This window comes from Peromyscus eremicus, chromosome 9 (genome assembly GCF_949786415.1).
Source record: "Peromyscus eremicus chromosome 9, PerEre_H2_v1, whole genome shotgun sequence".
NCBI classification, from domain to species: Eukaryota; Metazoa; Chordata; class Mammalia; order Rodentia; family Cricetidae; genus Peromyscus; species Peromyscus eremicus.
The window spans coordinates 36,110,467-36,134,112 of record NC_081425.1 but is presented as its reverse complement, the minus strand read 5'-3'; the positions used below and the strand labels follow the sequence as shown (position 1 = coordinate 36,134,112).

General features: G+C 37.2%; 1 protein-coding gene across 1 annotated transcript in view; it reads right to left on the bottom strand.

Moving 5' to 3' along the window:
• Diaph3 (diaphanous related formin 3) overlaps nucleotides 1–23,646 on the bottom strand; it is a 242,421-nt gene that overhangs the window by 50,983 nt on the left and 167,792 nt on the right. The window contains 1 exon segment of the mRNA XM_059274292.1: nucleotides 4,845–4,940. Coding sequence (XP_059130275.1) covers nucleotides 4,845–4,940 — 96 coding nt within the window.

Sequence of the window (23,646 nt, the reverse complement as noted above, 5' to 3'; positions counted from 1 at the left end):
TTCACAGAACTCTAAAACCATGAACTGTTTCTGTTTTGAATACCCTTTTTCATCATTGAGAACAAGGATGTCTTCTGTGTTCTCACTATCAGCTTTAGTTCCATATTTTTGACCCCAAGAAGTCACAAGATATGGAGGCCTATTATCAATATTCTAAAAGCAGGACAAAAGGAGTAGGTGGTCCAAAAGATACAGTTACTTAGGAATTAAAAGGGATAGCTTACAGCAGTGTTATCTAGAAAGCAAAAAATATAAAAACCATGTGAACACAAAGACCAATAAATGAACAATTGAGAGGATGAGAATAAAATGCAATCATAATAAAATGCACTAAACTAGTTGTAGAAGGTTAACTAAAAATGAGTATTAATGACACAAAGAAATAAAACAACACAGCAAATAAGCTCATCTCTGGATGGAGAAGCACCTCCTGAGGACAGAGGCATGGACAGTGGAAAAAGCAAGCATGATCTTAAGCAAGCATGAACTTAAGACAGAAGGCAAGAAAGATGGGGACAGGGAGATATGCTTTAGTAGTCAGTTTTATTTTATCTTTGACTACAAGACAAGTAAACATATCTGAAAAGGAAATGCTGCAAGTTTTTCAGATCACCAAGACTAGGCACCATTCAAGTTCTAAGACTGTTAGGTTGAATTGGGGAAGAGTAAGTTGGCATGGATTCCTAACATCAAATATGTGATGCAAGGTTTACCACATGCAGCTTCCATCACAACTATCAACAAGGAATGTAGATTGGCAAGTGCCATGGTAAATGACCCAAAGGACTTTATGAAACTCCCTAGGAGCTATATTTAGAGTGAAAAGTATCCCAATGTAACCCAAGACAGTATGAATCAAGTACAACATTCAGTGAATGAAATCCTACGCTGTCATAGCTGAATGCATTAACGTGGTTTGAGTCTATTTATGTAAAACTCAGCACTAATTGATACCACACTTAAGTGTTTAAGAGCAGGCACAGAGAACATTCATAACAATAAAAAGGAAAGTTAGTGCTTCATCAAAAACTCTGGATAAGGAGGTTATTTCACATGAAGAGGCAGAGCAAAATGGAGATGGTTATAAATAAGCCTCTAAAGGATTGTTGTTTTCTTTAGTCATGGGTGTTGATTGTTAAATTATATTGCATATTTTATAAGCCTCTCCTAAGTATAATTAATACATACCATAGCAAGATAGCTAAAATAAGCTTAAATGAATAGTATAAAAGGAAAACACATTGGACAAGTGAGACACTACAACATACAGGGCTGGTCTTAACCATGGAGGCCTTGGAGGTCTTGTGCTTTGTCCTGTCCTCCTGAGAGACAATGTCTAAACCCAAGGGTCATTTTTGGTAGTTGAAGGAAATTTTTGTTACTTGAAGGTACTAGGCTATACTAGAGAGTTCAGGTTAACAGTATGATTTATGATGTAGGTTTTGAGCAATAGAACTAGTTCTATTTCTGTAGGAAGTGGAAACTAAGACCAGCAAAGTAGGGATGAACTATAATAAAGTTCCAGTAAAATCTAAGAATACCTAGGGTGCTTCTTTTCTGAGCAATACTCTGAGCTAAGGGAGCAGGAAATCTTAAGCCTGGGTCCCCCTGTGTTCAGCCCAGTCACCTTTTCCAGGCCTCATTTATATTAACTATTTTATTGACATAAAGCATATCCCAAACTATAATACCTTCAGTGAATTCTAGACGTCTTTTGTTTGTTTGTTTGTTTTGTTTTGTTTTTTTAAGACAGGGTTTCTTTGTGTAGTTTTGGTGCCTATTCTGGATCTTGCGCTGTAGTCAGGCTGGCCTCGAACTCACAGAGATCCGCCTGGCTATGCCTCCCAACTGCTGGGATTAAAAGCATGTGCCACCACTACCTGGCTAGATGTCCTTTTAACAGATTCGGAAAGAACAAACAAACATAGCTCTGCTGTAATGACCCTAAGATTAGTGACACAGGAGAACTGAAAAGAACCCAATACCTAAACTCAACTTAAAAGAAGACTTTACAAACGTTCATTTTTTAAATGATTAGAGGTTACTGAGAGTCGCATGAGAAAGATTCAATTGAGGGATCCAACAGGTGCTGGAAAATTAATGCCATCATTTTGGTACACGTCTTTCTCAGTGTGATGGGGCAGACTAGAGGCAGCATGGGCTCAGCTAAGTGCAGCATTCAGCTTTTGCAAGCAGCTATGTGTGTGCTCACTGAAGTTATGTATAAATACTTCAACCTTTGCATTAATTTGTAGATTTCAGGAATTTTTCTTTAAAGCTCCAATTCCCACTTTAAAAGAATCTGGTAGAATACACAAATCTTATAAAATTCTTGAGACTTCTCTTGATTCTGGAATTCTATCCGAGTAATTGGGCCCTAAGTCATTGCCAATACCTTCATGAACTCAACACATTGGAAACAAGTCACCTATAAATAAGCTAGGTAACAAAAATGAGCGGCTTTTAGATGTTGCCTCAAAGGTGGGCAGCAAGTTTCAGTGATGGGATAGATACATCACTTGTCTTTTTGATAACATTGAGAAGGGGTATCTCCACGTCAGTGTCAGCATTCTACTACCAAGTACAGTTTCACTCCAAGCTGTTTTATTCTAAACCAGCTGTTACTGTAGAGACCAGACTCAGCTTAGCATTCAATACCTCAAGACTGTGCTTTAGAAATAGAAAACAACTTTGACTCCAACTATCCTTTTAGTGGCAATTAGAAATTGTTAAAGTATCGTAGTGTTTAAATCAGAACACTGGCTATAATCTGAAAGGGTGACAATAATCCTTTAATGGATTACACCCAAATATGTTGTGATGTGGTTTTCTAAAACATGTTTCTCAATTAAAAAACTTAGAATAAACACCCTCTACCTAGAGCAATCAACATGAACAGGATCCTTCTCTACAGCAATAATGTGATTTTGTAACCTACAAACAGGAATGCATATTTTACAAGCATTATGCACATATGCTATATATATATGAGTGTACACACACACACACACACACACACACACACACACACACACACAGAAAATACCTATTGCCTATTGTCAGAATAAACCACCTAAATTCAAGGTTTTTATCTGAAAATCCACCAGGTTCTCCGTCTATAATGTCAATGCTGATAGTTATCTGGTGGGCTGTAATAAAGTGAAATAACAAACACGGAACTTGCACAGAAAGACTATCAGGAACGATTATTATGGTGGTTTACTACTTCGGAGTACACGACATTTTACTACATGCTCAGTAATTTACAACAAATAAACAGTTCCGTACAGAACGTCAATTATCCAACCTTAAGAAGAATACTTAGACTGAATTATCATAGCTGATCCATCCAGGAAGTACTGCATTCAAAGAGATCCTTTCGAAACCATAAAAAGGTCATTTTAAGTCAAGATTAACAATTTTAATGCCAGATGCGGATGGTTTTCAAAACATGATTAGTTTTTTGAGATTACATGGTATAACTTTGACAACATCCAATTAGCATGCAGTGCTTCAATGTGAGAAAATGTTACTGCAGTTAGAAAATTCTCATATACACATATCACGTGAGACCCAAACTTTCATATGCATGCACAAAGTCTCATTTCCAGTGAGGGGAAAAAAAACCAAACACATGTCACAGTAGAGGGGCTGGGCAGTATAATCTAATCATCTTATTACAAGGATAAACAACTCTGAAAGGGACCAAACCAACAATTAAATGTTTCCACCCAGAAGTAATACCATCTTCATTTATATATTCACCGGCTCACGCTTATCACAAGATGATAGCAATATAAAATAGGCGAAAATATGCAATTAATCGATGCCAAGAAAAAGCAGACTGAATATTGGCCAGTAGCATTAATGCCACCATACTAGCCCATAAGGATCTAATCTTAGTGTCTACTGAAGAAAGGCTTACCCTCTGCCATAGTGAGGGTGGAGAATCAATTCCAAAAGACTAATAGAAGGACTATAAAGTCTACCTTTTGCACATATTGTTCACATATAACTCTCCTTACTCAATGGCATGGAACATTATCCTTTGGCTGGAGAACTGTTTGGTTCCAATATTTGCTAAAAATCCACTTGAGGCATGTAACAACTGCAAAGCAGACTAAAAGTCATGTTAACACTGCTCATCCCTCTAGATTCTTCATATTATATCCCTCTTGCGTCACCAGAAAGTAAAATACAGAGGTCAAATTATCTCAGTTCCAAGTAGAACTCTCTTTGATGCATTAAGACGCAGTAAGAAATGAATTAGGGACCAAATTATTGCCTTCTTTCATAATAATTCAGCCAGGAAGACAATTGAACACTACATATTTAGCTCCCATAACAGTAATTAAATCTAAAATATTTCCATCAGTGCTTTCGAGGAAAAGGCTTTGAGCTGCTCAGGTGGGATAATGGAATTCATTTTACTCCTCATCTTTATTTCCATTAATATTCTAACTGCTGTCCTGCATGATCGAGTGTCACAAATAATAGATATTTGGAGGAGTAAAGGAATAGATAGATTACTGATTCTTTTATCCAAGTGTGATGTCGTCACCTGAGTTCCCTGTCTTTAATACTTGAAAAAAGAATTTTAAAGAGCAGTTCCTGTTGCAATTGTGGGAGGCAGAATTTCACCTTAAATTCTTTTCTTATTTTCTAGTACATATTAATCTTCTCAAGAATTTAATCTCATAATTTGCATGAAGAAGAGTTATATTTGAATTTAGTATTCAAGCAAAGAAACTAAAATAATGGAAAACAAGACACAAAATGAGCAGATTTCAAGAAACAATCCACAGAGACTCCATAGGTTAATGATATTCACATGTGATACTTACAAAGGTTCTGAGCAATTTTAGGATCTAGAAATTTAAGTTCCTTAATTCTTTTCTTAATAACTTTCTTCTCTTCAAAATCATTTGTATTCCTTTTCGCTGGAAGACAAAAGAGATTCATACTAGAGTCAGTATAAACGTCAAGGGCAAAAGGGCAGGAAATGAACTTTTTCCATCAAAAAAGTTAACATACTAAACCACACAGTAATAAAAATACATTATCATCATTTACTACCCCGGACTTACACTGCTCCGGGGAGACACCAGTGCCTCTTAGGCTTGTAAAATTACTAAGACTGAAGGCCAAAATGGAAAGCACTGGTAAAACAGTGATAACTAGGAGAATGACAGCATGAGTTGTGAGAGTGTATATAGTTCGATCATTTGAATGAAATGAGAACAGTTACAGCAGTTGATAAACTTAATTTAGAAAGGGTTAACAAGTGGTCCCAAGAATATTAAACAAAAAATACTAAATAATAGCTTCTTTGTGTGATATAACATGTATTTAAAACTACAAATCTGTTTCAGTAATTATTCAGTTAATACAGTATTCTTCATAAACACCATGTGTTTTTATTGTAAATTTTATTCGCCCTAAGGGAATACAAATTATACTCCTACATACTGCATAAACACAGGGCTGATTTTTATTGTATGCTTATTTTCATTCTTTTATTGTAATAAAGAATACAAAGCACCAGCTGAAAAATGTTAGGCTAGGTGATGTAGGGGCGATGCTAGACCAAGCAGACATGTAGGCAGAAGTTTCTCTCCTGCCTGGGCCCTCAACCATTCAGTCCCAAATAAACACAGAGGCTTATATTCATTATAAAACTGTTTGGCCTATTGCTCAGGCTTATAGCTAACTACCTCTTACGCTTAAATTAAGCCATAATTCTTGTCTATGTTTAGCCACGTGGCTTGGTATCTTTTCTCAGTCCAACATTCTTATCTTAATTCCTGGGCATCTGGCTGGCAATTCCGTCTCTGCCTTTCCTCTTCCCAGCCTGCTCCTAGTTTGATCACCCAGTCTACACTTGCTGCCTGGCTGTGGCCAATCAGCATTTTATTAAACCAATAGGAAAGCAAATCTTTACATTGTACAAGAGCATGATCCCACAAGACTTGAGACAAGCTCTGTACTTTCCCATTATGCAGAGACTGGACAACAAATGATACAGCTACCTCCCAGGACTTGATATTAATGCAAAATTTTTCTTTTCAGGATCCCCTAAAGATGTCCTCTTCCCCTGATACCAGGAAGTAATTTTAAGAACACGGTGCCCACATTCCCAGAAGTGGGGTAGATGGTTTTTTGTTCTTCAGTGAGTTATGGATATTTGTCACTGTTTTGGTGGCTGATTACAAGTTGTTATTGGTAACAGCCAGGAAACAAGCTAAACAAAGGAGACTAGATTCAGGGTTCTTATTTGAAGAAAAAAAGAGAATATAGATATGATAAAAGGTATATTATTGAATCTATGCTGAAAAAAAGATACACAAATGACAGGTTATTGAACCTACTCTGAAAAGAAAGAAGGGAGAATATGGATATAATAAGATAAAAAAGTAGATTATTGAATCTACATTTAAAAAGCAACTACTGGCTTAAAATACTGTACATTGGGCTGAATTTTTATATAATGTATACAAATTGTGTATATTGATACAAAGTTGAGATTATATCTGTTGGAACATAGTGTACATATATTTCTACTTTTGTTCAAGATATTATACCTATGCAGTTCATTTAACAATATAATTCAAATTGCTAGTCTTTGAAAGTTATTACACACTATTTAGGAAAATAAAGAAATGCAGGTTAGTAGTTAGTCACTGCAATCAAACTTGTAGTCATGTTAGGTATGTTTTCAAGGTCAAATAGCTATATTTTAGATAGATCATCTTCAAACACTTCAGAGATCTACAGAATATGGTACGTAAGATGTTTTAATAATATAGATTCTTTTTTTTTTTATCACAATGAGACATGTCTGCTCCTGGCAGCACCAATCTACTTCAGAGAAGATGATGGGCATCAAAGAAACTCTACATGGAGTTTACTTTCTTTGTGGCAAAAGTTAGCCACTGGGCAAGAAAATGCACTTGCCTCAATTGCTTACAGTATGCTGTCCAAAATGGACAAGCAGGACACAAAAGAAAGGACTGCTGAACTTTATCAAGACAGGTATGACAACCTTCAGAAAATTCTGCTTCACAGATAAATCTGTCAGATATGCTAGGCCTGTAGGCCGAAGACAGATGCCTCAAAGCTGCAAACAAACCTTGGGTGACTATCCAAAAAGCCAGCTGTTTCTGTCATTTCTCATATTTTTTGGAAGTCACTTGTTTGAGCTTCCTGCTTACTCAGTAAATATTATTTCATTCTCAGGTCTCTGAGGGAGTTGAAGACTAGATATAGTCATAGTTATAGCTTTCCTTGTAAATAAATTCAGAAAAGAAACCCACTAAAGAGATATTAAAGTGTATAAGTTTGAAAGACATCGAAAGATAGTTTTTGGTTGGTAATACAAGTTAGGAGAGAAAGTATATTAGGTACAATATTTTGGACTCATCAAAATAGGATAAAGAATGGAGTATTTTCTCTGAATCTGTCAAGTGTTAATGGATTGGACATTATTAATGTAATTCTTGGCTGTATATTGTATATACTTATTGTTCTTATTGTATATTATTTTTCTTATATTAGTTATAACCTTCTTTTATTATTTTAGACCAAAAAAAAGGGAAATGTGATATTTGTAATCTAAGAAATAAAGCTTGCCTGAAGATCAGAGGACTGAGCCAGCCACAGAGTTAAACACAGAGATTAGGCACTGGTGGCACACATCTTTAATACTAACACTCAGGAGGCAGAGATCTCTATGGAGCTCTCTGAGTTCAAGGCCACACTGAGCTACATAAGATTGATCTAGTCTAGGAGAGAAACAGAGCCAGGCAGTGGAAGCACACACCTTAACCCCAGTATTTTGGAAGGACACACACCATTAATCCCAGCACTAGGAAAGTTGAGATAGGAAGTGAAATGGCTAAGCAGACAAAGGCATATAAGGCTTGAAAAGACAGGAACTGGAGAGCCCTTTTCTCTGAGGACTCAGAGGCATTCATTCTGAGGATTCCTAGAGGAGCTGGCGAGGTGAGAAGTGGCTGTGGCTTTTTTCCTCTGATCTTTCAGCATTTACCCCAATATTTGGCTCTGGGTTTTTAATCAAGACCATTTAGGATTCATACAACGTAAACATCCCCAACATCATAGAATTTAAGGCCCAATACAATTGACTATAAAATAAATGGCAGTCAAAATACACTGATAAACTGATAATTTTTCAGTAAGAACCACAGGAAAAAAGACAAATCTAAGGCATGCAAGTCAAGTACAATCTTCCTGAGATAATGCGTAACCAACTCAAAGCTTAAAAAGAAATACAGGTAAAAATGAGCAGCAGGGAGGAAGGAGAGAAAATAGAAAAAGTGTGTGTATGTGTCTCTGTGTGTGAGAGACACACATTCAAGAATGTGGATATAGTATGAGCAGAGGCTATTAAGTAAATTAAATGACAACAAAATAAAGTCAGGAACCTAATTATCTAAGATCTTTAAAGCCAGTCTAATATGTTTGAATTTTATTCACAGAGTACTGAGGAATCACTGAAGATTCAGCATCTTGTAGCTATATCAAGAGAACTCCACATTATGGAGGACTCAGAGCTTTTTAAAAATGGCACAAATAGTGACTGAAAGGTGAGAAGAGAGAATTACAGTAATCACCATGGGTGAATACCAACCTCGGCAGACCTGGAGAGAATGGGTGAGCACAAGAGTTGCATCAACAGTGGGAACTAAACTAATTATTGCACCAAAGCAAGTCTTCCTTTTGCATTCCAGATTGGATATCCAGCTGCTTACTCTCAGCATCTGTAACTGAATGTCTAATACAAGTGTCACCACCACATGTCTAAAGTTCAGTTCCTGAAGTATACCTCCCTCCATATCTCTCTTCCAACATCAACCCTTACAGCAGAAAGGAGGCATACTCCTAACTGAGTGGCTCAAACTGAACAGTTTACACTTCTGTCACAATCATAGCTAGTCAGTGTCTCTAGTGGGTCTTACCTCCCAAGAACCAATTACCTAACATAATCACTCCACAACACCTCTCTGGCTGCTACTTCTCTCCTCGTTAGGACTACCAGCTTTTTCCACCTTGAATACAACTGTTCCCTACTAGTCTCCCTTGTTGCCTAGCTGCAAATTATCTACACCCTCTTTGCCACACTGAAGAGAAAGGAGTCTATTTAAATTCCCTAAAAAGCCTTTGCATGCCTTACAGCTATGCCAACCCTACACCCAGCTTCCCCAACATCATTTCTCTGTCTTTTAATTTTTTATTCCAGAGTATTTCTTTTTTCCTATTTTTCCACTAGAGAGTAAGACTGCTTGAATAAGCAAAGGAGTCAGAGTCAAAACATGGAGCACATGCATATCCATGATCATCTTGGCACTGTTCACAATAAGCACATTATTGAATTAGCCTAAGCGTACCTCAAAGAATGAATGAATAAGGAAAACCTAATCCACACACAAAGGAATACTGTTCAGTCATAAAAAACCACCAAACCCAGGCATTCACAGGAAAACTGATATAACTAGAGTTTGATAAAGTGACCCAGACTCTAGAGGCAAACAGTATGTGTGAAACACAGGATGTGAAACATAAAGGAAATCTTAACAGAGGGGAAAGTAGGAAGACAAGTATTAGGGAAGAAAAACTGGATCAGAGGGAAGGGTAGGAGAAGCTAAAATAAGATAATGGAGGATAGAAATGATCAAATCATATATTATGCATGAATGAAAATACTACAATGAAACACTTTATTTTGTATAATAAATACGATGAAAGGGACCATAATCTACCACTGCAATGTTAGTACCAAGAACTAAGGCTGGGCATTCAGTGCTCAGTAAGTATATTTTGTGTAGATACACTCCTGTGTATAAATATAGGAATTCACTAAGTCTAAGAGGAGAAAGTTACTGCTACTTTACTTGCTGTCAAATGAGGAATAGGTTTGAACTAGGCCAGCTTTGAACATATTCTCCATATGGTCAAAACAACAGGCAATGGACATAAAGACATAAAGAGTTATCTAGAATGGAGAGAACAGTATCATTCCCAAGAGTTATTGCACGATCACTTTTCCTAGATGCTAAATTACCACAAAAATCTCCTTCCCAGTACATAATACCTTTTGTTATTTTATACTGCCTGAAGTGTGATAGATGAAATCTATTAGCAATGGCTTAGTCCCCTTTGCTTAATCTTACCAAATAACAACCATCTACCTTTTTTTGGGTAGGTTCTATATTTTATTTTTATAATTCCTAAGAGAAGGGCAGGCACTAATTTTTTAATGAATTCTCATTAGTATTTCTCACATGCTGGAACATTTCCTAGTGTATTCTGAAGAAAAAGCCAATGACTCGGTAACCTACGTTTTAAATAACTTCCAGTGTAAACTCCATGACAAGTGGCTCTGAACCACATTTAGCTTCTCCTATCACCCCACAAGAGTGACCCTCATTACCAAAGTGAGGGAAGAAATGCTTCAGGAACTAATCTTAAGAACTGATCAATAACTTTTACTCCAGTAGCCTTTTTACTGTAATATACTAAATACCTAAATAAATAAATAAATAAATAAATAAATAAATAAATAAAGTTTACTACCAACCTTGCAACTTCAGTTTACACTCAAAGACTAAATAAGTATTAACTAATTCTCTCTGGTTTACAAGAAAGTGATGGTAGACTCTTGCTTAGTTTAATGTATCAGTATACTCATAATGCAGTAAATGTATGGTTTTCTTCCAACTATACAGCCAAAGGATGGAAAATACACGAGGATTGAGAAGGATCCATTTTCCACAGAAAACAGTGGAAACAAAACACCTAAGTTTAAACAGTTCAAGTTAATATGGTACAGACAGTGACTCTACTTAGCTAAAGGGACGACCCGGGGGGACCCCAAACATCCAGGATCTTCAGAAGTGAAAAGTTTTCCTTTTCTTTAAAATCAGCCCAACAGCTGGCTACTTCTCATGAGTGGGAAAGCAGAGAAATGACTTATGTAAGTGTCACAGACAGAGCAGCAGCCAGTTGGTGTATGTCATTCCCCAGTGCAGAAAAGAGGAAGGGAACAATTTTAATGGGAGAGGTTCTTTGTCAGTGGCACTCAGGTCAGAAAGGGATGAAGGAACTTCCTAAGCCCTGCTAGTATTTGTGAAGACTGCTAAAAGAGCCAAATGGCCCCCTTCACATTTCTGCCATGGGACCACTTACCAAAATGTCTGTAAAAGAGGCAGACAGAGGCTGGTGACACTCTCTTGACTCTAAAGAATTCTGAGCTAAATAAGCTTCCTTTCTGTATAAATCACAGTTTCCATTATTTTCATATAGAAACGGAAAACACACTAATACAACAAAAATAAAAAGGATTCATTATAGAAAAATATGACTAAAGGAGAGCGACCATTTATTGTGAATAAAATTTTTACACAAAATTCCATTCCCAATTCCATGCTGATAATATCTCTGCAAAACACTAACAAGCCACACCCCCAAATCAAAGGAGAGCTTGAAATGGTGGCACACAGTTCTGCACCTCAGCCCTGAACCTACCAATAAGGACACTGTCCTCTAAGAGTGGACAGAAGAGTGACTCAAAGTCATCATTGCTTTTATTGAAGCCTCCTGGCACAGACAGAAGGGACAGCAATGTAGCCCTCACAGGTAAAGCAAACACCCCCCACTACACCTGGGTGGAGCTCAGCATCTTCAGCAAGACAAACACACCTTCGCCTCAAGACAAGATTTTTTCCTGGATAACATGAAACTGTGAATCAGAGGGTCAGATTATTAAAACTGTCTATGCTTGTGAGCTAGCCATTTTGCCATTAGAAGTCTGTGTTTAATCTTACTTCCTAGACATGTAAAGTAACACTCCATTTTCCACGAGAAGATTAATCCTGTTCAAAAGCTCCCCGATCACTAACACAGCATACACTCCATTTTATGTAGGCTTTATGTCAGAATTAAGTCAAAGATGACGAAACTTTCTCTGTCGCCAAGAGCCATGAACTGAAAAAGTCTTTTCTAATTACATCTTCACTTTATTCCTATCCTATGTTCAAAGTTTCAGGAATAGCAGCAAAATTATATGAAGAATCTCCTTTCAAAATCTTTTCTTTCACACTAAATTTTCCATTAAAAATTATAGTTCCATGGTACATGATTATACATCTTATTCTGGCCCATTTTCCATTATGTTCTAATCAGTCTGATTTAAAATGTGACCTTTGAGGAATTAGATTCCATATAAATTTTATCATAAATTCCTTACAAATTTTATGATACATTATTTCACTATTTAAAAAATAGAATATGCATGTCAAAATATGTTAGTAGAACATAAGACAGTTTTCTCTTTTCACAATGGAATATTTTATAAAAGTATGTGCTATCTGTAATTGTATAATGTATTTTTATTTATTCAGATTAAATGTATATCACGCTAATGTGTTTTAAAACATGAAACATTGAAATGTATCTAGTGCTCATTTAACAAAAATGTAATCAAGTTTTACATGCTAATGATTACAATAAATTGCCATTTTTAATTACGTAACTTCTGAACACAATGAGCTGAATTCAAAACTGTGGAAAATACATATCTGTACCTGATTTAAAAAGCAAGCATTCTCTGTAATACTAAAAGAGGCCAGTAAATTCATCTCATTTACATAAAAAGAATAAGTAATACCTTTAGGACGTGAGGCCTGGGAAGTCTTAACAGTATTCAAAGTAGATAGAGTAAGACACAGGGGGAAACTAGGCACCTATGAATGTCTTACCTAACTGCTAACGTCTGTTGTTCTTGTTATAGGCATTCTAAGAAGCTAATACACAATGTAAGAACTACACGAATTTTATTTTGTTTTTTTGTTTTTTTTTTTGTTTTTTTTTTTTGGTTTTTCGAGACAGGGTTTCTCTGTGTAGCTTTGCGCCTTTCCTGGGACTCACTTGGTAGCCCAGGCTGGCCTCGAACTCACAGAGATCCGCCTGGCTCTGCCTCCCGAGTGCTGGGATTAAAGGCGTGCGCCACCACCGCCCGGCTACACGAATTTTAGAAGCACAAGAGTCACGGACTAGGAAATGCTGTCTGTTCAGTCTATAGATGAGGAAACCTGACTGCAGAGGTTTTTATAGGCAGGCAAAGAAAGAGTTTAACTGTGACCAGATCTGAGCCTGAGCCACTGCCCTAGAAGGCTTGACACAGAAGGCTGCTGCACTACAAAGTGGTCGGCAGTCAGCCCACCACAGAAAGAGAACTCCCATTCCTCCGCTATATAACTGATGCAATGCACCCTGGCTCCACGTGCTCAAAGGAGAGTGGTGAGGAAGGTGAACCGGCCTGAGGGAGAGAAGAGGAAGACACAACCTGCTGAATCCAATTAGCTGAACTCAAAGCTTTGAAAGAAATGACAGTTCAGGGTGGAAAGTCATCTCACCCATCATAGGCTCTCCTGTGAAAGATAACCAGTTAGGCTTCTGTCTCCGCTATATGATGCTGAGGAAGTGACTGACAATTTGAAGGATTAGAATTCAAGAAAAAAAAAAAAAAAACACAGCTAAGAAAGGGGCCTCACACTATTGGTGGTTGCAATATAGTAACATCGTTTTATGTAGGATTTAGAAAATTCAGAGGCAAAAAATATAAGACTCATAAGTAAAGGTGAAAAGACTTATAATGAGAGAAAACATGCACACATATGCACACAAGCACGAATGAAAAGACACACACACACACAGGTTTGGTTTATAATACAACCTTGGCAAAATATGAAAGTAAACAACTTAGTCCTAAAAAGTCTAATTGTATAAACTGCTTTAGTCATATGATCTGTCAAACCTTATTTCAGTATTTCTAGGCACATAAAGAAAAAGCTATGCAACTAACTACACAGAAAATATTCAGAGACAAATACATAGGCTGTATTTCTGTTCAAATATTAATATGTGACTGCCATAACCAATCAAGACTTTTTCTGGCAAAAGAAGTTTATGACAATTCAAAGCTATAAACTATACAACATTAGTAAGAGTGGTTGAAGCACTAAATGAAAATTTATGCAAAAGATTATTTCCTCTATAGCAATCATCGAAAGAGTAGCAAATACATGCATATTTCTCATCATGACATTCAGCTTCAGTAGTCAATGTCACAAAGCAAATGGTCTTGAAGGGCTTTGTTTTACAGTATAGGTCCTGCAAAGATAGGGAGGAGGAATTTGTTACTTAATGAAACTTTGAAGCTATCCATAATTTGTTTTTGTTTTTAATCACTATGACATGTCTACAGCCAACTATCTAGGCAAGGAGAAACTTCTTGATCCAAACAATGTTACCAATATCTCATTCTCTTTCTTCTCCCTTCTCTCTCCCTCCCCCCTCTCCTACCCGGTCACTGTTGGCTAGGACATGTTTCATTTGTTTGTTAAATAAGGTCTCACTATGTAGAAGTGGCTGGCCTGATAGTTGTTTGCAGTCCACTGGGTCCTTAACCTGCTGCCCTATAATCCAGAGTACTAAGGTTACAGGTATGAACTACCATAACAGGGTTATTTGCCTGATTTGGTTATCCCTTTGAGGAATACACCAATGAAAATAATTTTATCTTTTCTCAGAAGCCAACCTCAACCCCAGAAAGGGACAACTTTATTTATTTGAAAATTATTATACCACCACTTAAAATGAACCAATAACTTGAGAAGCCCTTTGTATTAACAGCTTCTTATAACCAAGGTCTTCAATAGCAACAAAAGGAAATGAGAAAAGGTGTTTTCTTGTGAGGGAAAAAAAATAACCTGAAAGTTCAAACTTCTCTGGGTGGGGGTGCAAAGGACACAGACTATGCTTCTTACCCGAAATGTCAGTTTTGATCATATGGATATAAAGTCCAAAAGAAAAAGGAAAAGAGTATTAAGAGATTAAAAATCCCACTGGAAAAGAAACTATATCCATGTCACATGATTGACATTCCTTTCTTAGCTCACTTTGAGAACTCAGAAAAATCCCCCTATATCTTTTACTATGTACCTTAGTTTTTCCCTCCCCTAAAGTACCATTCTACTGCCTGCTCCTCATGAATTCACTGAAAGACTGATGTTTCCTCATCATGGACTACTGTATGTATACATAAAAGGTATTTTTATCACTGACAGTTGGCAGCAAACCTTCTTATGTATATGCTCTGATAATATTAGAAAGCAGAAATAGGCCTCTGCTAGAAGAAATTGCAAAGAAGCCTCTGCACACTAATACATGACATGCTAATGCTCACACCAGAGAATGCGCTGGGGAAAGAAAAGAACCTATTACACAAAGAGTGAGAACTCGATGTACAATCCTAATTACAAAGGAAGATGAAGTCCACATGAGGATATGGGTAACTCAGGATCTGCATCATGCTGCAGAACAGAAAGACTTAATAAGCTAACTTATTAGAATCTATACACACAGTGCTGAGCAACTTGAGACAAGAAAGGGTAGCCATGAATTTTATTAACCAAAATAAAGTAATGTCATAGTAGTGAGCACATCATCCCTGGTGTGTCAAAGTGTGGGGGAAACATAATGGATAGCTTCATGAAAATTCCACTCACCATGAAGTGATCAAACTTAAGAAACAAATCTCCCAATACTTAACTTATATTCGATGAGAGCAAGCTGGCTCTCATGATTTTGTTTTGCTGTGTTTGCTCTACTGGATCTTACATTTGTGGGAAAGCTGACCCAGAGTATGGTATGACAATACAAACTTCACAGTAACATTTGTTTTTGTGAAGAAATAATGAAGCTTTAGGAAGTTCCCTACCACAGGAACCACATGCTTGTCTTTACGAATGGACTTCATGTTGTGCTGGGAAAGGATTATAAACACCAGTGCTGAACAGAAATTACATGTCTGGATAGGAAAGAAAGGCAGATTGAACATGTGCAATTCCATGCAAACTCTGTTCATCCATCTCCTAAGTCACTACCCCCCACCCCTATTCTGTGCTCCTTTCTCTCCTAGCCACATGGCCACATCCATAATAGATTCTTCATTCCTCTCTGAAGGTTCCAGAAAGCATTTCAGATCATCCTGGCTATCAATTACCCTGCCTAATTGAAGTTCCATTAGTTGCCTACTTCTTTACTACAACTAAATACTTTTTTCTAGCCTCTCAACCACCAGACCTTAGAAACAATACAATACAAACAAGCAAATACCACCCATCACCAAGAAAAATAAGAACAAAACCCTGGATTTTTCTAAAATGTATCTCTGATGTGTTGCCTGCTGGGTATGCCACATGCTGCCCAAGACCCTGCCACACAAATATGAAATGCTTGGTTGATGTAGAGAAAAAGCCCTACATAGGCCTGCACAGTATGAAGAGGTTATGGGAGGGGCCAGGAGAGTTTATGTTATACTCTATTAGGGAAAACTACATTTAAAATAATGACTTTCAGGTGAAAGGGAAAAAGAGGCGTGTTTAACTAGGTGTACGTATGAATTGAAGGGAAGAAGTATTAGACGCAGAAAGATGGAAGGTGTGATTATGGCACAGCAATGAGGATGCCACAAAATTGTACAATTAAACACAACAACAAATATATATAACCACAACTTTAAAATTAGAAAACTTGTCTTTAACGGGCTTCATTTCAAATCATTCTAACAAAGTCTTTTTTAGCCTGTTGATATGAAAAGGTACTTAGCATTAAGAACAGTCAATGCTTTGCTTTTAAAATGGAGAGAAAAAATTCTAAGTGACCATGAAATCATCACACCAGAAGAAAATGATCACTTAGCATGCACATAGCTGATGCCCAGACATGCTCAAGGGAGTGAGCATTCATTTGCAGCATGATATAACACGTGGGCACAGTGCTTTTCCTGTCCTGACATGAGCATGCAGATATGTATTCAAAAAAAAATCATTCTTCTCCTGGCCTTACCCCTACCACTCCCATGAATTTCTTCTCCAAATTGTATGAAGAATGTTTGGACAATTCTTATTATAGAAAACTGAGTTCTAGTTCCATTTTCTCAAAAACCCAACACTCAGCCTTCTGGGACATTGAGGGCATGTGAAAGTTTACAGTGGTGTTTCCAGGAAAGAATGACTTTAATTCTCTACTTCTGACATAGGAGTAAAGTCCTCTCATCTTTTATCTCCTTCCATTCTGAAGAGCAAGAGGAGTTAAGAATACCAGCGATTTCCCTCAGTTCAATGTATGCCACTGGCACTGGAGAAAGTGAAGAACCAGATTCTGGAAGAAATCAGATGACCTTTGCACTCAGCCTCAAGAGCTTCAGCCAGGACCAAGAGCCAGGAGAACTCCAGGGCATATCCAAGGACAGGCAAGTTAACATCCTAAAGGTCCTCTGTCCCTTTGTTATGGCTCCACTTGTGCGGCTCTCACTAAGAATTGTCCAGGGAAAGGAAAGATAACCAAGATTGGAAACAGGTATCCCTGCATGATTTCTAAGTGCCAAAACTCAAAGAAAATACTCCTAAGGATAAATAATATTTCCTAATTCTTCCCAATGACCATATTTAAAAGTGGTAGTTTTCTTCCATAAAATCTTAAATTCCCAGTGTCTCTTAGACAGTTTTTCCATGTCTTAAATCCTACTTTAACACGACCACAAAATGCTATTAAAATAAAAAGTAGAATGCTCATATTTCTCCATATACATGAACACACATAAACAGATACATGTACAAATACACATACATGTACATACACCACACATAAGCATGTACATGCACATTTATATACACAAATATACACATATACAACCCACATTTGCATTCATGTACACAAACATATGCACACAAATACATATACATATGACTCACACACAGCACACAGATATATAGATTATATATTGATATATATAGATATCCCAAAAAATACATACATATAACACACAAGAAGGAAAAAGAAAAAAACAGGAATTAATGGAATTATTCAGTGAAAGGTTAATGTATGAAGCTTTTCATTAATGGAATTGCAGCAGCTTAAGTCTTATGAGAAGAAAAAAATAAAATAAAACCTCACTTTAAACTCAATTGCTTCACAGTTATGTTGGGCCTCCTGACCCTTGAACATTTATATTATATAGAGAAGACTCTTTACAGCAAATGAAATAGTACTATAAATTCCCTTCTTAACTAATTAAAACTATCTCAAGTTTAAATGCTTCATGAAATTGTCAGATAGTAGATGTTAATGTTCAAAAGAGAAAATTCAAACACTGCACAGTCTAACATACCCAGGTTTAGAACCTCCTAGCAACTGTAAAGCTAAGGAATATGTCCGAATTTCTATCTTTAAAATATTCTCATAGAAGATGTTCTTCTCTGCGTGAACATGATTATGTGTGTGCATGTGTAGGACTAGGAATATAACCTGGGGGCTAGCAAATGCTGGGTAAGCAATCTACCACTGAGATATTTGTCCCCATATTTCTTTGCAGACTTTTTATTTTGAGATGGTCTTGCAGAGCTGCCCAGGCTGGCCTTGAACTTGTATGTAACAGGCATTCTTTAGGGCTAGCAAAAAGATATCAAATCATGACACCGAGGCTTGTTATTTATTTTTTATGAATAATCGGCCTTATCTTAGCTCTTCTTTTAATCTGTTTCTCTTTATGTTTTGCCTTGGGGCTTTTTCCCTTTCCTTTCTGTATATCCTACCTTTCCTGCTTCTTCCATGTCTGGCTGGCCCCAGCGCATCTTCCTCACTTCCCTCATTCTATTCTCTTCCCCATCTCTCTCCCTCCCTCTCCCCCACATCATGCACACAAACCTAGTTTTTTCCTCCTACTTATTCTCTGCCTGCCAATCCCACCTATCCCTCTCCTGCCTAGCTATTGGCCATTTAGCTTATATTCAGGTGCCTTAGGCAGGCAAGGTGAAACAAATGCAACACATCTTTACATAATTAAGCAAATGGAGCATAAACAAATGTAACACATTTACACAGCAATATTCCCCAGCATAAACAAATGTAACACTTGACATAGTTAAAGTAATTCCCACAACACTTGTAACCTTCCTTCCTCAACTACTCATGTAGCTGAGATTGTCTGCCCCATGGTCATATTCTTAGACTATCTCATTTCATGATAAAAATACCAAATCTTATATTAGTAATTTATCTGGAAGCTTAAAGTTCCTTTTCATCAGTTAAATGAAATAGGAGAAAAACCGGCATGACAGGAGCACTAAAGCACAGAGAGGCAAGTCCAGCCAATGGACAGATGGTCACTGCCAATTCCCTCCTGGCTGTCTGCAGAATACTGAGTCCATGGAAACAATGGGAGCCTCCGGAAATGCGCAGCAATGTGAACAATTCATTCCACACCCAGGGAAAACAAAGACAGAAAATCCTGAAGGTCCTAACAACAAACATCTTTCTCTTTTCTGAAAATCTTTCCATAGCATAGCCATACCGGAATTAGGGGCATTCATTTCCAACAAGAGACACACCCAAGAATTAGAAATTACTACACAACAAAAGAAAATCAGATTTTTCTTAGTAGTGATGATCAATCTGAAGGCTATGTGGTTGAACTTTGTGAGCCAAGTATTTACAGGAGAAAATAATTACTGCAATCACCAAACTTTCCTTTTTATACATCTGATAACAACATGCTACTGTAAGGAAGCATTCAGAGTATGAAGCAATCATAGTTCCAGCAAGACAAGGCCCCTCTGTGGCTGAGAAAAATCTTGCAGGGGAATCAGAGTTATGAGTTCAGAATTTAGATGCATTCTACAGGACATGCTCCTTGCCTCCTAGAAAGACAGAAATCAAGGGAAAAGAGGTTTCTGGGAAGAACAGACACTGGGCAAAAGGTATGTGGGAAGTGACAGAAGATCAAAGAGAAATTGAAAACCCCACAGGAGAACATTTGTGTCAAGTTTCATATCCTTAATTCAACAGAAAGAACATATTAATACAAACACCACACAAGCATCGGAGAACAGGAATAGAGGATGTTGTGTTTCGACAGCAATGAACAGGACAGAGGATTCTGGATTGTAATTCGTATAGGAGTGGGTGCACATACCAAAAGGCTAAATAGACATGCTTTCAGAAATAAGGGCTACACCAAAATGACTGCAAAAGTTCATGGTATAGAAAGCTTCTGGCAACTTTACTATAATATATATTATAGTGTATGTATATACACATATACTAGTATATATGTAAGTATTTATATACACTAATACAAAATATTATGTTTCACATGTTTAAGGCATAGCTCAGAGGGAAGGACTAGAGAGGACAGAATCATTTCTTCTAAACAAATGCATCCAAATGCTCAACGAATCAGCAACACATAAAACACTGGTGTCCACTGACTGAGCTATATAGTGATCAAGGGGAAATCCTAGTCACGACTTAGCCCTCTCTGCTCAGCTCCAGGAGAACTCACAATGCCTTCTCAGCTCCTCATAGCTTAAGGAGGACAGATGAAATTTTCACTTCATCAATTACTTCCATCCTCACACTTGAGCAAATCTTTTTCAGGATAACTCTTACTCAGATTTCTTTCATTGCAGATGGGGGTTCCTTCTGATCACAAGCATCATTTGGAATAATTGCAATAAAAGAGATATCGTGAAGAGCCATCATGGGGTTAGGAAGAAACCTGGTGCTAGGGAAATTGCCAGAAATCCACAAGGATGACCCAAGCTACTCAAAACAATAGTGGAGAGTGTGCCTGAACTGGCCTTTTCCTCTAATCATTTTGGTGACTACTCTAATTGTCATCATAGAACAGTTACTAGAACCTACATCTAGTAACTGATGGCAACAGATGCAGAGATCCGCAGCTAAGCACTGGACCAAGCTCCTGGAGCTCAGTTGAAGAGAGGGAGGAAGGATTACATGAGCAAGTGGGGGGATGGGGGGCAAGATCACAATGGAGAAAACCGCAGAGACAATAGACCCAAGCTAGTGGGAGCTCTGGACTGACAGCTGTGGAACCTGCATGGGACCAAACTAGGCCCTCTGAATGTGGGTGACAGTTGTATGGCTTGATCTGTTTGTGGGGACCCCTGGTAGTAGGACCAGGAATTATCTCAGGGGCATGAATTGACTTTTTGGAGCCCATTCCCTATGGTGGGATACCTTGCTCATCCTTGATACAAGGGAGAGGAGCTTGGTCCTACCTCAACTTGGTATGTCAGACTTTGTTGACTTATCCCCTGAGCAGTGGATTAAATGAAATAAATGAATGTATTTAAAAATGAAAAAAGGAATTGACTACTGAATATACTGCTTTCTGAATGGAGTTTATTGAATTAATGGAACCCTATTTATGTAAAATATTTGATAAAAATGACTTTTAATTTGCAGAGAAAGGGTCATTTCTAAATAATTATTTAAAAATAAGTCGTATATTGCTATACTTTTGAGATTGATTTATACTAAGGTAATCTTTTATCTTTCTAGTTAAACAATATTATATATATCAGGATTTGAAAAAAACTAAAATTAAGTATGCTATTCTAGCTAATTAGTCTATTATTCTGGACTTGTTCCCTGAGAAAACATAACTCCTAATTCATTAAATACTTCAAATGGAGAAGGATCTTTGAAAACTAGAAATCCTCCCACATATTCACCGGAGAAAGCTATTTAGAGCAAAAGCCATCACTGGAAGAGTAATAAAAGCCTATACACATGTGTATACGGAAAATATTAACACCAAAATATGTATGCAAACACACAGCTTTTTTTCCCTTAATCAAATGAGCTTTAGCATATATACTATTTTGTATTTTATCCACTTTGCAGTGCAATAAACCCTGTATGCTTGTTTGTCCTTGTCCATATGGGTAGATCAACAACATTCTTCTAAAGATCTTTGTAGACCATCACCTGGCAACATGCTATTTATAAACTCATAGTAAAGCTATTTTCTACTTTCTATATTGATGAGTATTTCCATTGTTTCTAAACTTTGTTAACCAATTATTATTATTACATCACACTCAGACTTTGTGTTTCAAATCATAATCCTAGCAATAAAGGTAAAGTCAGGAAGACAGTTTGAGGCCAGCCAGGTCTTCACAGTAATAGCCTGTTACACACTTACACACAGAATGTGAGAGTATATAGTGTGTTTTTATTTTCCCAAACATATCAGCATTCATATCTAAACAATCATCTCAGGCCCCTGCCCCCTTACAAGAAAAGGAATGTCCTCAACTTGCCTCCATTTGAACAGCTCTTCTAGTAGTATGATTTAATTTGATGTCCATTAACCAAGATCAGCAGTTTCACAGAGTCTAGAAAGCTAACCTAGAAGGAAGTCTACCTTAGAGATATAACGGAGAACTGGAGAGTAACCTCTCCAAGGCCACACTGCTAGCCAGAATAAACATGAAATATCCACTTCCTGACTTGAGATCACCTCACTGTGTAACTCTCTATTATCCAGAGATCACCAAGAAGCCACTGTTACAAGGACACCAGAACTGGAAGAGATCTCAATGTGGAGATATTCCAAGGACTCCCTTGCTACTAAAGAGAAGCACTTAAGCTGATATATTTACTTCTTCATTCACTCATTGATCCACTCACAAAATCACAAGCCAATGACATAGGCTTACTACAGATGGACTGGGCAAAGAAAGGCACAGGGTATTCTTAAAGTTCAAATGAAATGGGGACAATAGGAGATGAAACTATACAATAACATCACCACTTATGTCAAAGGAGAAGGGCTGTAGAGGTCAGGTATCTTTTGATATTTATCTTATCAGGAGCCCACTGAAAAAGTTTGTGAAAAGGTTATTTTGCCTCAATTCTTTGAGGCCAATCAAGAAAAAAGATCAATGGAGCACTTGGCAGGATCAAAGAAGCAAAAAATAACATATCACAGATAAATCAAAAAGTCATCATGCTGTAAGTGGCATTACCGGTGGTTCTTAAAATATAAATGGGGACAGGTTTCGAAGGCACCTCTTTCTGCCTCCTCTATGGAAAGTCACTTTCTAAATATAAACACATGCTTTATACATGTATAAACATACAAAGAAGTATAGTCCAGTTCTGTAAAAGAACTTAAACAGAATGCAGAAGGTTAAAAAAAAAACCTACAAAAATACAAAAGGCAAGAGACCTCCGCACTTTTAATCCTATTTGGCACAAGGCATCTGAAAAACAGAAAAGTTTGTCTCAAAACTTGTCATCACATGAACTCTGGTGCTTCTGTGGGGCAAAAGACAGCCCAGTCCTAACAGGAAGCTGAGCAGCAAGAATCCAGTTTATAAAAAGTAAAAGGAAGCTGAGCAGTAAGAATCCAGTTTATAGAAAGTAACTCATAGGTTAAGAATTTTTGATAATTTAAGTATATTTAGGAAGTAATGCATAGTTGAGTTAAAGAAAAACTATGTTTAACACTTATTTGAAATGTGATTTTGTTCATTTTAATGAGAAAAAAACAACCTTCCTTTGAAGACAACAGATACAAAGCCTTTGGAAAGAACTGATTTTATTTTGGCTGCTAATGAGTAACTTCATACTGCAAGGAATCGGTTTGTCAATCCCTCACTCTGTACTGGAGGCTAGCATCATGCTCCCTGAAGATGACTCAGTACGCTATCAAACTACTCCCTTTGGCGGGCAACCAAGCATACTATTAGA